The 14,147-nt window shown below is 43.6% G+C and overlaps 1 protein-coding gene, 1 non-coding gene and 1 pseudogene across 3 annotated transcripts in view; all 3 read left to right on the top strand.

The window, feature by feature from the left end:
• Window positions 1–14,147, top strand: part of NGEF (neuronal guanine nucleotide exchange factor) — a 101,433-nt gene that overhangs the window by 18,575 nt on the left and 68,711 nt on the right. The window contains exon 2 of one of the 2 annotated variants that reach the window (XM_031677837.2): window positions 10,644–10,962. In XM_031677837.2, coding sequence (XP_031533697.1) covers window positions 10,716–10,962 — 247 coding nt within the window. In that variant the 5' untranslated portion in view covers window positions 10,644–10,715. The other variant, XM_072961857.1, reaches the window with a different exon arrangement.
• LOC116280684 (small COPII coat GTPase SAR1B pseudogene) lies at window positions 2,178–5,277 on the top strand (annotated as a pseudogene).
• Window positions 6,755–6,857, top strand: LOC116280746 (U6 spliceosomal RNA). The gene has a single exon (XR_004190230.1). It is a non-coding gene; the product is annotated as a U6 spliceosomal RNA (small nuclear RNA).

The following is a 14,147-nucleotide window of genomic DNA, read 5'->3' as shown; positions in this document are numbered from 1 at the left end:
GAAGCAAACTAAATAATAATAAAATGATGGAAATATGACATAGAATATAATGCAACTATTAAGGGAATATACATATACTTAGTTCATTGAAATAGAACATTCTCCAAACACACTGTTTAATGAGAGGAAAAAGCAGTAAGACATTGTATGTATTTTTTTAAAAATATTCTATAATTTGAAGAAGATATCTAACACTTTAGTTCCTTTGAAGTTTATTTAGGGAATTAATTTTGAGATCTAAGCTGATATTTTTCCCAAAGGGCTAATCAATATTAATCAAATAAATGAAATCAGACAACATGCGGTCCTATGCGATTGGCTTCTTTCACTTAGCAAATGCTTTCAAAGTTCATCCATGTTGCAGCATACATCAACACTTAGTATCTTTTTATGGCAGAACATCATTCCATTGTATAGATATACCATACTTTTTATCCATTCATCAGCTGATAGACATTTGGGTTGTTACCACTTTTTGCCTGTTATGAATGATGTCGCTATGAACACTCATGTACAACTTTTTGTGTGGATATATGTTTGCATTTCTCTTGAGAATATACTTAGGAATGGAATTACTAGGTCATATGGTAATTCTGGGTTTAACCTTTTGAGGAACTGCCAGATTATTTTCCAAAGTGCCTGCACTATTCTACATTCCCATCAGCAGGGTATAGGGTTCCAGTTTCTCTACATCCTCACCAACATTTGTTATATCTGTTTTTTGATTACAGCTATCCTAGTGAATACTAAGGAATATTTCGTTTTGGTTTTGATTTGCATTTCCCTGATGACTAATAATGTTGAGCAAGTTTTCGTGTGCTTATTGGCCATTTGTACAACTTCTTTGGAGAAATGTCTATTCAGATCCTTTGCTATATTTTAATTAGGTTATTTTTCATTATTGAGTTGTAGGAGTTCTTTATATAGTCTAGACATAAGAGCCTTATCAGATAAATGATTTGCAAAATTTTTCTTCCATTTTGAGTTGCTTTTCCACTTGATGGTGTTCTTTGAAGAACAGAAGTTTTGAATTTTCATGATGTCCAATTGATTTTTTCTCTTGTTGTTTCTTGTGTAAGAAACCATTGCCTAATCCAATGTCAATAAGATTTACACCTATGTTTCCTGCTGATAATTTTATAGTTTTAGCTCTTACATTTAGGTCTTTGATCCATTCTGAGTTAACTTTTCTATATGGCGTGAGGTAGGGACACAAATGCATTCTTTTGCATGTGAATACTCAGTTATCCCAGCATCATTTGTTGAAAAGACTGTTCTTTCCCCATTGAATGGTCTTGCCACCCTTGTCAAAAATCAGTTGATCATGGAAGGATGGATGCATGGGTTTATTTATGGATCCTCAATTCTATTCTACTGATCTACATGTCTATCCTTGTATTAGTACCACACTGTCTTGATTACTGTTGCTTTGTAGTAAGTTTTGAAAACAGGAAATATGAGTCCAAATTTCATCTTTTTCAAGATTGTTTTGTCATGGGTCTTTGAATTTCCATATGAATTTTATTATCAGTTTATTAATTCCTGCAAAGAAACTAGCTGAGATTTGGATTCTGTTAAATATATAGATTAATATCTTAATACTGGTTCTTCTAATCCATAAAAATGGAATATCTTTCCATTTATTTATGTCTTTCTTAATTTCTCTCAATATTTTATAGTTTTCAGAATATAAATTTTGTGCATTTTTGTTAAATTTGTATTCCTAAATATTTTGATGGTATTATAAATAGAATTCTTAGCTTCATTTCTGGTTTTGTTCATTCCTACTATATAAAAATACAATTAATTTTTGCATATTGATCTTATACCATGAAACCTTGCTGAACTTGTTTATTTCCAACACTTTTTTTTTAGAGGAATCCTTAGGATTTTCTAAATACCAGGTCATGTCACCTGAAAATAGTTTTACTCCTTCCTTTCCAATCTGAGTATCTTTTATTTTTCTTGACTAATTGCCCTAGCTAGAGCCTCCATTACAATGTTTTGTTTGTTTGTTTTTTATTGAAGTACAGTTACAATATGTCAATTTCTAGTGTACAGCACAATGTCCCAGTCATGCATATACACACATATATTCATTTTCATATTCTTTTTCATTAAAGGTTATTACAAGATATTGACTATAGTTCCCTGTGCCGTACAGAACCTCCACGACAATGTTGAATAGTAGTGGAGAGAGTGGGTATCCTTATCTTCTTCCTGATTTATAAGAAGACATCGAGTCTTTCACAATTAAGTATAACATTAGCTGTGGGGTTTTCATAGATACCCTTTATCAAGTTGAGGACGTTTTCTCGTTTATCTGGTTTGTTGAATGTTATTATGAAGGAGTGCTGGATTTTGTCAAATGTTAATTGATGCCAGATGTATGGAGATTATCATATAGCTTTGACCTTTATTTCATTGGTTTGGTGCATTATATTGATTGTTGCATGTTAAAGCAAACTTGCATTCTTGGGATAAATTCTACTTGGTTATAATGCATAATACTTTTTATATATCAGTTTACTACTCTTCTGTTGAGGTCTTTTTCATCTATATTAATAAGAGATATTAATCTATATTTTCTTGTGATGTTTTTGTCTAGTTTTGTAATCTCTCCATTTTTTATGTTTGTGATCCCTCTTCTATATTCACTTCTGGGCTGGCCATTCTGTTTTACTGATTGTAAAGGATGTGCCACATTCCTTTTATTACTGTAGCATTTTATGACACTTAGAAGAAGTAGACTCTTCATTACCTGAATTTCTCAAAAAGTTTAAGATAATTTCGCTTATCCTGAAGATGAACTTCATAATCATTTTATCAAAATATTCCAGTTAGGTTTAATCGGAATATTTTAGCTGGAATGGCATTAAAACTATGTATTAACGTGGTAAGAAATAACATATTTTTAATTTTCCATTTTCCTATCCAATAACAACCCATGCTTCCCTAAAGATGCAAGTCTCCCCCCACCTCTCAAGGTTTTCCTTTACATAAGTTCTTTGTATCTATTAATACAATTCTCTTGCGTTTCTTGGTTTTGTTTCTACTACAATTTGAAGCTCTCTGCTTTGGTATTGTTGACTTGTAGTGAATCTAGCCTATCCTGGCCCTGGACCAAATTCTTTGTAATTCCCCTACTTTCCGTTGGTTCTTTGGGCTTTCCAGGCATACAAATCACCTGCAAATTATGAATATTTCATCTTCTTTTCTGACATTTGTGTTACGTCTCATTACTTTGGCTAAACCCCCAAGAAACACGCCGATGACCATGAGAGCAGGAGCCTGCTCTGACTCTGCAGCATTGCTGCACTTGTGATGTGCACAGCACCCTTTCTCACAATGATTTTCCTTCTAGTCTTATTTTTAAAGGTCTTTCCTTGGAGATTCATGTTTAATTTTGTCACTAACCCACTGTTGTGCTATGTTGTGTTACGACTGCCTAATGATTATGAAATTTCCTGTTTTATTAAATTACTCTGAGAATGTTTTAATTAGGGAATGAAAACATCCCATTTAACAGTTCATTCTTATTCTGTATCTGATTTTTTTTGGAAATCTCAACGTTTGAAGGTATAAACATAAAACAGCTTTGTTTTCCCCTGTGAAGGCTACCAGTTTCCTTCTGTTCCAACTCTCTACTCTGCTGCGTAGCAGGGCTCCTGGTGGCCTCTTGGTCAGGTCCCATAACTTCCTTTGTCTCTTTCAGTTCTTAAAAGTGATTCATTTTTATATTTAAGATTATGTTCCTATTCATTCTTTTCTCAAAAGATTTATCTATTTAATTTTTGAATAGGTCAAGATATTAAAATAACCTTTAAAAATAAAAAAATTTATAAAATGTATGTACTTTGAAGTCTGTTTCCCTCCCAGTTCTATTTGCCATCTGCCCAGACTTCTTCCTATAATAAAAATATGTATATATGTAACCTTTGATCCTAATTTTTTGTAACTCCTTCCAGAAGTTTTTAGGCACATCCAAATTAATTTGAATATATTTCCCCCTTTTCCACTGATGGTAACATAATCCTCTTATGCCCTTGTTTTGTTTTCTTGGGATATCCTAGGATTGTTTCTTGATCAGTATGCAGAGCTTCCTCTCTTGCTCTTATAACAGCATCTCACTCCATTGATAGAAATGTTTAGACTTTTCGAGGGCCACGGCAGCCTTGGCGCTTTGCAGTTTGGTGTCCGAGTGAGTAGGGCCAACGCTAAGCAAGGAATTGCGTTCTCTCCAAATGCAGATCCCATAAGATTTGGATGTGTCCTTCACATTTGACTGGATTTACAGTGGTTTCAGTAGTGCGCTACAGTTTTTTAGGATTGCATAAGGAAACTGGTAAATTGGTATTTCTTGGATTGGATAATGCAGGAGAAACAACATTACTACACATGCTAAGATGACAGACTTGGATGACATGTCCTGATGTTACATCCCACTTCAGAAGAACTAACCATTGCCGGCATAACCTTTACAACTTTCGATCCGGGTGGGCATGTTCAAGCTCAAAGAATGTGGAAAAACTACCCTCCTGCTATCAATGGCATTGTATTTCTGGTGGATTGTGCAGACCATGAAAGGCTGTTAGACTCAAAAGAAGAACTTGATTTGCTAATGACAGATGAAACTACTGCTAATGTGCCTATACTGATTCTTGGGAATAAGATCGACAGACCTGAAGCCATCAGTGAAGAGAGGTTAAGAGAGATGTTTGGTTTATATGGTCAGACAACAGGAAAGGGCAGTGTATCTCTGAAAGAACTGAATGCCCGGCCCATAGAAGAAATGTTTAGACTTTTCTAATTGGTGTGAACAGTTCCTGATCGATAGAAATCACAGCGTCTTCCACCACTTGCTCCCAGACAATGCTGCAGGGGTCATCTGCACGCAGGCCACTCCCCACGTGTGCAAGCAGATCCATGGGCCAAACTCCTGCGGGTGGGATTGCTGGGCTAGAGCAAACTTGCTTTTGACTCTGACAGAGGTTGCCAAACTGTCCCCTTGGGGGTCGAATCCATGCAAAATCCTACCAGTGATGATGGAGGGCTGCCCGCTGCCCCTTGGCTTCACTGACTGCTTTTCAAAGTTCTGATTTGTTGCTGATATAATAAGTGTAAAAAGGGATCTCAGGGCGGTTTGGGTTTCCTCTCCTCTTCTGAGACATGAGGCTGAAAATCTTCCACAGGTTTTCACGAGTGATTTGTATTTCCTTTTCTGTGAACTACCTGTATCTTTTGCCCATTTCAGCCATGTCCAAACACTATGCACATTTCCCCCTCTCCCCTTCCTCTAGCACAGGCTTGACTATTTGGGGGGTGGAAGACGAGACCTGGAGACCCCTGCTCACCCTCCTCCCTTCCTCGGGGGTGCAGGAGGCAGCAGGGATTGGCAAGTCGAGGTCTCCTTCTAAGACTGGCTGCGTGTCCATGGCAGGAGGCATCCCTCTGGTTCAGCCTGGCTCTGATGCTTCACTAATGGAGTATTCGAGGTTGTCTTGGGCTAGTGTTCATCTGTACCATCTCGCTGCCCTCTGGGCTCTAAGGAACCTTGGGGAAATCTGGGGTCTTCTGCAAGGGATTCTCCAAAGGCCGTGGCCAACAGAGATGAGCGGGCATGCCTCATCCCCATCTAAGACGCACCAGGCCACAGCCGCCTCAAGTCCAACAGTGTGAGGTCCCTCAGCAGGTCTTGCCTTCAGAAATCCTCTGATTTAAAGCCACCTCCAGTCCCATGTTCAGCAAATCCCCAAACCTTACGAAGCATGGGTGGGGTGACAAAGGATAAGGTGCCATCACCCTAGGCTCCCAGGACCCTCTCCCAGGAGACTCTGGAGCCGGCCTATGGGTCCCACAACCCTGTGACTCCTGGCTGGGAGCCTCCTCTTCCTGCAGGAATCCTGGGTTTTTCCAAGGCTCGCTCAGAACCACTCTCCTCTTTGTATGAAATATGGCACCCCAAAAGGCCAGGTTCTTCCCCTCTTTTCCTCTTCTTTTATCAAGGTGGGGTGCAGGGAAGAGGCACAGCTCCTTCAGTAATCCCCTGGGGTGGCTCCTGGCTAACCCAGGCTGCAGCAGAAATTTGAATAGAACTAGCCGTGTTTGGCCTCAGGAGCAATTACAGAACAACAGGAAAAATCCTATGACGTTTCCATCGCTTTGTTTTATGTTTCTCCTTTATAATCTTTATCTTCTAATTTTGCTTTTGACTTATGAACTGTGTACATAGTTTTTTTTAAAGAACTTCAAAGCACAAGCCAGTCATCAGTGATGCTTCTTAATCTTAATTAGCATTTTCAGTGGAAGAGCCTGCTAGTCCCGCCATAAATTTGATTCTTAATTTTAGCCTCCCTTGTCGGGTGGCTGTCTTCCTTTGTAGGTTTGCTCTGGTCTTTTCGTAAGAAGTTGGGATCCAGGGTTAACTTAAGCTTTCATCTCACCCAAGATTTCACTCTGGTCTTCTGCTAATAAAGGACAAATTCCCAAACTCCTCACACATGCCAGAAAGAGAGCGGGAAAGAGCACAAGGAACAGACATCAAGCAGTGGGGGAAGCCTCTATTCCTGGCTGTTTAAGTTCCATGACTGGCGACCCCTGTCTCTCCAGCAAGTGGCGATATTGCTGGAGGATCTCAGTCCTCCCTGACAACTCACCCTGACCTTCACTCCCAAATCCTTGTTGCCTGCTTACGCTGAACATCGACTATGTGCAGAAATGGTGAAAACCTCCAAACAATAAACTCCTTAAGCACTTGCTTCGGCAGCACATATACTAAAATCGGAACAGCACAGAGAAGATTACCACAGCCCCTGAGCAGGGATGACACGCAGATTCGCGAAGCATTTCACATTTGTTAAAATAATAATGAACTACTTAATACTGTACTCAGAGCTCTTTGGTTCCTTTAAAAGTTGCTTTAAAAATTCCATTAGCAGCAACTCTCCTGTAAATCTGAAGTAAAAGGTTTTTATTGTATTTTTTTTTACTTCCGGTTCTCCTAGGAGCCTTCTCTCTGTGGGTCTCCCATTCCCTTCCTCTCCTCTGTTTCTGCTGAGAACAGCAGAACCTTCCCAGCGGCATCTCCATGGGCAGGGCAACAGCTGTCTTCCTTGTGGTCGGCTGTGTTTTCCACTTTCTACAACCATCACATGTTACACTTGTGTGTCTCGCAGCCAAAGTTATCCTGACAGCAGAGCAGCCCCTGGGGCAGCTCCCCCTGCTCCTTTCCTCGCTGGGCCTTTTCCACCAAGCCAGAAACTTCACGTTTTCCCTCTGCTACCCAAAATCTTCCTCACTAGCTTTCCCCTTTTGCTGGGAGGAGGGTAGGGAATGGAAAAAAAGAAAAGAGAAAAGGTGCCTTTGTTGGTCACAGCCCAAAGCAAACACTGCCATTTACCTAGGAGGGGTTTAAGGTACCAATCCTAGGACCAGGAATGAAATGATGCAGGTGAGCTGGGATGAGCCAGGTCTGCCTCCCTCTTAGAGGCGCCATCTCCCACGGGGACCCACCTGCCCCTGGGACAGCACATTCAAGCCCTTCCTGTTGTCACATCACAGCTAAACTCAGAAGCACACATTTAACAAAGGTACATTCTACTGTATGTAAATCATACCTCAATTTTTTTAAAGCAGCCTAAAATAATCATGGTGATGGTAATGATAATAAATCACCCTGTTTAGGGCTATGACATGGGGGCCTTCATCAAGATACCCCATGGTCAGAGCAGGGGATGCCCTGCTCATAACAGTCAGACTCAGTCAAGGATTTCCAACTGCAGACTCTCCTCCTGGGAGGTCTTCAACTGCACATCCCTGAAACCAGTGTGCTCCAAGCCCAAGCTAGCTTCACTCCCACTTCCCTGACAGGCAGAGAGTGACACTGGCCCACCCAGGCACCCTGGGCCACCATTGCCCTGGGGATGGCCCTCCCCCTGCTCCTCCCAAAAGTACCTGGAGTCACCGATCCTGTCATTCCTCTCTGACATCTTCCCTCTGCCAACACTGCCCCACCCTGGTCTCTGTGTTCACCTGCCACACTTGGGTGATACCTGGTGATACCTGCCCTCTGGCCTCAGACTTCCCAGCTCAGCCAGCCCAGAGCTTACAGGATCCTGCTACCTCCTCATTCACAGTCATCAAGGATGTGGTAGGAACTCCACGACCCTGTTCAGAGACCTCCATAGACTGGCCCAACACCCAATTAACTCCTGTATTACCTGACCCGCCCCCCTCCAGAGAACCCCTGCCAACTTATTGCCCCCAGATCAATTCTAAGCTGAGATCAGCCTCAGTATCAGAGTCTGGTCCCAGCTGGGAGGCACAGAGGGCAAGGGAAAAGAGAAGAGGAGATGTCGAGGCATCAGTTAGAGTTGCTAAATCCTAAAATCTCAACAGCCTCCGTCTGGACACCTCCAATGATGGGGAATCCACTGCCCCCCAAAGCAGCCATGCCACCTTTGGACAGCTCTGAAGTTCAAAGCTGAAATCTGTCTTTGCCCATAGTCCTAACTCCACCCCATCCTATCCCAGGTCCCAGAGAGCTGATGTGAGACAACCTTGACCTTGTCCCTCCTGGGTCTTCTCTGCTCGCTCACCCAGTCCCTTTTTGGGTGGGCAGGTTCTCAACAGAGCATAGGCAGGGGTCCCCCACTCAACTGGCCAGGACAGAACCCTCCCATTCTCTCTTGTTCCACCATGTGGTTCAAGAACAATTTAGCTTTAGTTGTAACCACATTCCCTTGCTGACTCAGGTCAAATGTGCTGTCAGCGAAAATCACCCATGTTGCCCAACAGCTATGGGTTCCTTGCCATGTTTGTAATAAGCAAGGCCATCCCAGGTACTCCTGGGAGGGGTGTCCTATTAATTGTCCAGCACTTAAATGTGACCTCTTAGCCACTACACTCTACTCTATGGCCACTAAAAATTGCAGCCTTACTCTCCAAGGGACGTCTGGACTGGCCAGCAGGATGGGACCCCACAGTGCGCAGCCCAACATTTACAGAACAGGACATGGATGCTGGGACTACAAGGGTTTGGCTGAAGTCACGCAGCTGACCATGACAGTGAAGGAGCTCCCCAGGCCCCCACAAACCCAGCATCACCCCTGCCTCCAACCAAGCTGCCTCGAGGCAGGACCTCCCCTGAACACTTCTCAATCTCTAACACCTTTACACTTGGTTCTCTTGGCTAGGACATTAAATATCACCAGGCCTGTGGGCAGGCAGGAAAGGAGGCGGGATCCCAGGGTGAACCTCCTGTTCTGAGTCATCAGGTAGCTGGTTCTAAGAACCAGAATGGTCCTGGATCCTCAAAGCTCTCCTAAGCAGAAAGTCCTAATTCCTGCCTTAGATAAACAAGGCTATTCTCTGCCTGGGGCTGTGAGAAGCCCACACGCCTCCTGAAGATTCTAAGATCACCTGACCAACTGTCCTGCAATCATGGCATGTGTTTGGACTAGGGTAGGGGGAGGAGAAGAATTTGGGAACCCACCCACAGGGAACTCCAAGGGCAGGGCCTGTGGTAGCCAAGGCATCTGGCTGTAAGTAGAAAAGTGCAACGGGAAAGGGAGTGAGCTCTCAAGTCCAAGCTCCCATTCTTTCTGTTTTACAGAAAAAAAGAGACAGAAAAGATGGTTCTTAAGCTTTCCTGAATCTCTAAACCCGTTGAGAACATGATAGAGGTTCTGGATATATAATCAAGAAAACTGTATATACACATACACACACACACGATTTATATACCCCTTAAACTTCCACAGTACCCACAGGACCCCAGGTTCTGAAGCCTCGGATGGGTAAGGGAGCCATAGAGAATTCCTAGCTTGGCTTCCTGGTCCAGCCTGCTGTCCTACCAGCTTACACTTCCCTCAAAGATGCACGTGGTCCCACTCCACTCTGAGACCTGCCACCCTAAAAGAAGGCCTGAGCTGGGAGGGAAGGGGGTGTGCTGGCAGTCCTGGTGTATTCCTAATACACCTCTTTTTCAGATGAAAATCGTCCCGGTTCTGATTCTGTCTTCTGTGGTCACCCTGGAAGGAGCTAACCATTCTTTGTCTCCAGCCAGTTGGGTAGCTATGGGATGCGGGAGGGCTTGTCACTCCCACAGCTGTCACATTACATCGTCCAGTCAGAGGGGCCACTAATATACCAACCAGGCTTGGCCACAAGTGGACGGCAGAAGGTTTGTCCTGCCAGGGTTCTAGACTTCCCATCTCCAAGTTTACTGTCACGCAACCTTTCACTCCAATAGCCTTTCTTGTTCTTCCCACGACCATTTGTGCCCACACATCTTCCTTTCCCTTGCTTTGGTTTTCTAGAGTTCCCCTCACTGTGTTTGCTACTCTCTCTTGTGTTATTCAGCAGATGTTTACTTGAAAGCTAGTTACATGAGCCACTTTAAGCATTTTCCCCCAAAGTGCAGCCTATGAATAGAATTAACAAACCTCAATTATAAAATGATACATGAATGCATCCAAATTGCAGTGGTTAAACTGTAATTTTCGTTGACAAAGATGTGGTCGCCAGGATGCACAGATTATTCTGAATTTCATGAAATCTGAATGTGAATGGAATTCCATACTCTGAACGGCATATTTAGCCTGCTGACACTGACTGGAAATTGTTCTCTTTCTGTCCTAAAGCACTCAAAACCAGGGGAGTTTGGGAGAGGTTACTGATCTCCAGTCATTCTGTTGAGAATCAAACTTGTCTCCATGGAGACCAGGGAATCTGACGATTTGGAAAAGCCTGGGAAGAAATCAGTGCATGAGTCGGCCTGTGTGAGACCTGAGCTCCTCTCAGAAGATGAAAAGACACCCCAAGCTGACCAGGAGACGCAAGACAAAGAACCCGGCTACTACATCTCAATCCAGAGAAACTCCATCTTCAACCGCACCGTAAGACACAGAAGCAAAGGCAAAACCAGAGGCACTTCCAAACGGAACGCCGGCCACCAGGCAGGTCAGTACCAGGGACAGCTGCCACAGCGGCTGCTCCTTGACATCCAGTTGGGGTCAATGGGGCTGAAAGGCCCTAATTAAATGAAAGGATAAAAGATACTGAAAATTACCAAGGACGGGTCCAATAAGGTGGAACATTATGAAGCCATTATCTAAAGAATTCGAACTCCCCCAATAAGACGATGTGGATACTTCAGGAGAAAGTGTTAACCCAAATGGTAAGAAGGCTGGCTTCTACTTAAAAGAACCATCCTGTTCCAGGACTCAACATAACCCCCAAACTACATGCATTCTAGAAGGGAGGCTTGGAGCTGTCCACGTTTAAGGATATCTGGGAACATGAGTTTCCAGAGGGCTGAGGTTCTATCCTGTCCTCTCACTGTCACTGTGATGGTCAGAGTTTCTGCTGCCCTGGAAATCCATGAAACTAACACCTTGGGAACAGCTCGGCAGCAGGACCCCTTAATCTTTTGAACCAGGTTCTAGCCCATTTTATCTGCTCAAAGAATATTTGTTGAGCAGAATAAGGTGCAGAAAAGTTTACAAATGTAGGGGGGAGTATGTTAGAGCCGAGTCCTCCTTCCCTTGTGACTTGTCCTCATGGCTGAGTGAGTACCATGCTGGGGTTGTGAAGTGTGGGATAGTTTCCTTAGCCCTGGGGTACAGCAGATGCCCCCGGACACGTAGGGTGCTACCTGAGTGCATGGAGGGGTGGCATTAACTCATTCCAAAACTTTCATTGCATTCTATCAGGTAGCCTTCTGCACGTTTAAATCCCCCTTGAAACAGAGACAAATGATATTTATTCTTTCTCACGATGCTGGGGTTGACTGGGTGGCTCCTCTGTCTGGGCCACCTTGTCTGACCTCTGCAGTAAGCTAATGGCTCATTGGGGTGGAAGGTCGAGGATGGCCTCTCTGACGGCAAGTGAGCTGCTGGGTGCACAGGGGCCTCCGCTGGGACTGGTGGGCTCTGCTCCACACGGTCGCCTATCCTCCAGCAGGCCAGCTCGGGCTTGTCCGCACAGCAGCAGGGCTCCCAGAGGGCAGATTCAGAAGCCACCAGGTCTCCTGAGACCTGGGCTCAGAGCCGGCACAGTGACTTCTACCACATTCTATGGGTCCAAGATGCTCACGGGGCCAGTCCAGTTAAAAGCAGGCGGAGAAATCGACTCCACTGTTTGATGGGAGGAGCAGCAAAGAGCGTGGTTGTTTGCCATCTGCCACAAACACTAACAGAACTTTGTGCTGAGTACCGCGCGGAGTCAGAGAAATACGATGGAAATGCTGTCATCGTGGGAGAGGGGTGGCTGGTACATCATATCGCTCTCTCAACATTTGTGTATGCTTGAAATTCTCCATAAGAGTTAAAGGCACACACCCACGTACAAAGAAAGTAGGAATCTCTGCCCTTGAGAAAGCCACAATGTTGGAACGATGCCACTTTATCACAAACGTGTCAAGGTTTATAAGAGGGGTAAAGGCAAAGAACTAGACCCTTCTGGCAGGGTTAGGAAAGCTCCCCTAAAGAAGATGGAATATTGGATGAGCGCTGAAGGATGTGCAGGGACGCGGCCAGAGAGAAAGGCAGTTAACATGGCTGAGCACTTGCAGGTACTCAGCGGCTGAGGCAGGAGGCATTTCAAGGCTGTTCTCACCACACCCATTTTACAGATTTAAAAAATGACCAAGGCACAGAGAGATTGAGTCACTTACCCCAAATCATACAGCTAGTGAGTGGTATGGCTTGAAGTAGAGTTCAGATCCTTCTAGTCCCAAAGCCTGTGCGGAAAGAGAAGACGGTTAGAGCAGCTCTGTCCAACAGAAATATAATGCAAGCACATATGTTATTTTAAATTTTCCAGAGACCACATTAAAAAGTAAAAAGAAACGGATAAAATTTTAACAATGCATTTTATTTAATCCAATATATCCAAAATATCACTTTATCATGTATCAATATAAAATTAGTAATAAGATATTTTACGTTTTTCTGTACTGCCTTTGAAATCTGTTGAGTATTTTATACTTACAGTCCCTCTCAATTTACATACTGAATTTTCTTTGGAAATTCTTGATCTGGATTTAGCTTTCATAAAATGTACAAAGAAGTAGATTTACAGCCAGAAAAGTTATTAAACATACAGCCAGAAAAGTTAATTACAAGTAGAAACAATCCCCAGATTACTCCAAATATCTTCGAAAGCTCTCCAATAACAAAACTGACAGTCAGTTTTTATATTTAAACTTAAATTAAGTTTAAAAAATTAAGAATTTACTTCTTCAGTCATATGAGCCACATTTCAAGTGTCTAACAGCCACACATGGCTTGTGGCTACCCTGTTGGACCTCGAAGGGTTAGAGCATTGCAAACACAGAGAAGAGCAGATACAGCTGCCCAGGGTTGGGGTGGGGGTCATTCTGAGCAGGAGAAAAGGTGGGTGTGGGGCTGTGTCTGAGATGAGGCTGGAGAGGGACAGAGGTTTGATAGGAAAAGAGCCGTAAGTTCTACTGGACAAAAATCCTTTGCAACTTACCAGTCCAGCACCCCCTGATCCTGGGTCCAGGGAGACAATACTGTGCTCTGCCTTGCAGAGGAGCAGACAGAACAGGCCACCCGGCACCGGGCTTCTCCAGTACACTCCCTAACAGGAAAGAAGGCTGGCGCTCTGGGCTCACGGTTTGTGATTTGGGTCTGGAAAGTGAGGACAGTCCCCATGTCATCTGCTAAGGGGTGCCCTTCCAAAGTCACACTAGAACAGTGAATAACAACCCCACCTCCAGCTGATCTGACATTCTAGGGGACGTAACATATTTACTATCTGTTAGGACTCTGATGTTGTAAAGTTAGATGTTGAAAGACTGCTAAGTTGCAAATGACTTTTGTCCAGTAGAAATAACACTAGTGGTTATGGTTTTATTGTCCTCTAAGATATTAACCAGGTTTGTACCCAAGTTTGCAAGCTCATTTCTGATATCCTTTTTTCTACTATGTGTGCATGTATGTAGGTGTGCATGGGTGTGTGCAAGGATGTGAAGTTTCTTGGACCATCATTACGATTTTCATGGAGACGGCATTCCATGTCACTGAATACAGCACCAGGAGGGGCCAAGTCCCCTTCGGGGCATGAGAGGAAGAACCCCGCCCTCTCCACCCCACTTTCCTCCCCTCTCAGGGCGGTGGTGT

This window comes from Vicugna pacos, chromosome 5 (assembly GCF_048564905.1).
Source record: "Vicugna pacos chromosome 5, VicPac4, whole genome shotgun sequence".
NCBI classification, from domain to species: Eukaryota; Metazoa; Chordata; class Mammalia; order Artiodactyla; family Camelidae; genus Vicugna; species Vicugna pacos.
Note: the sequence above shows the minus strand (reverse complement) of the source record. Positions and strands in the feature narration are given on the sequence as shown.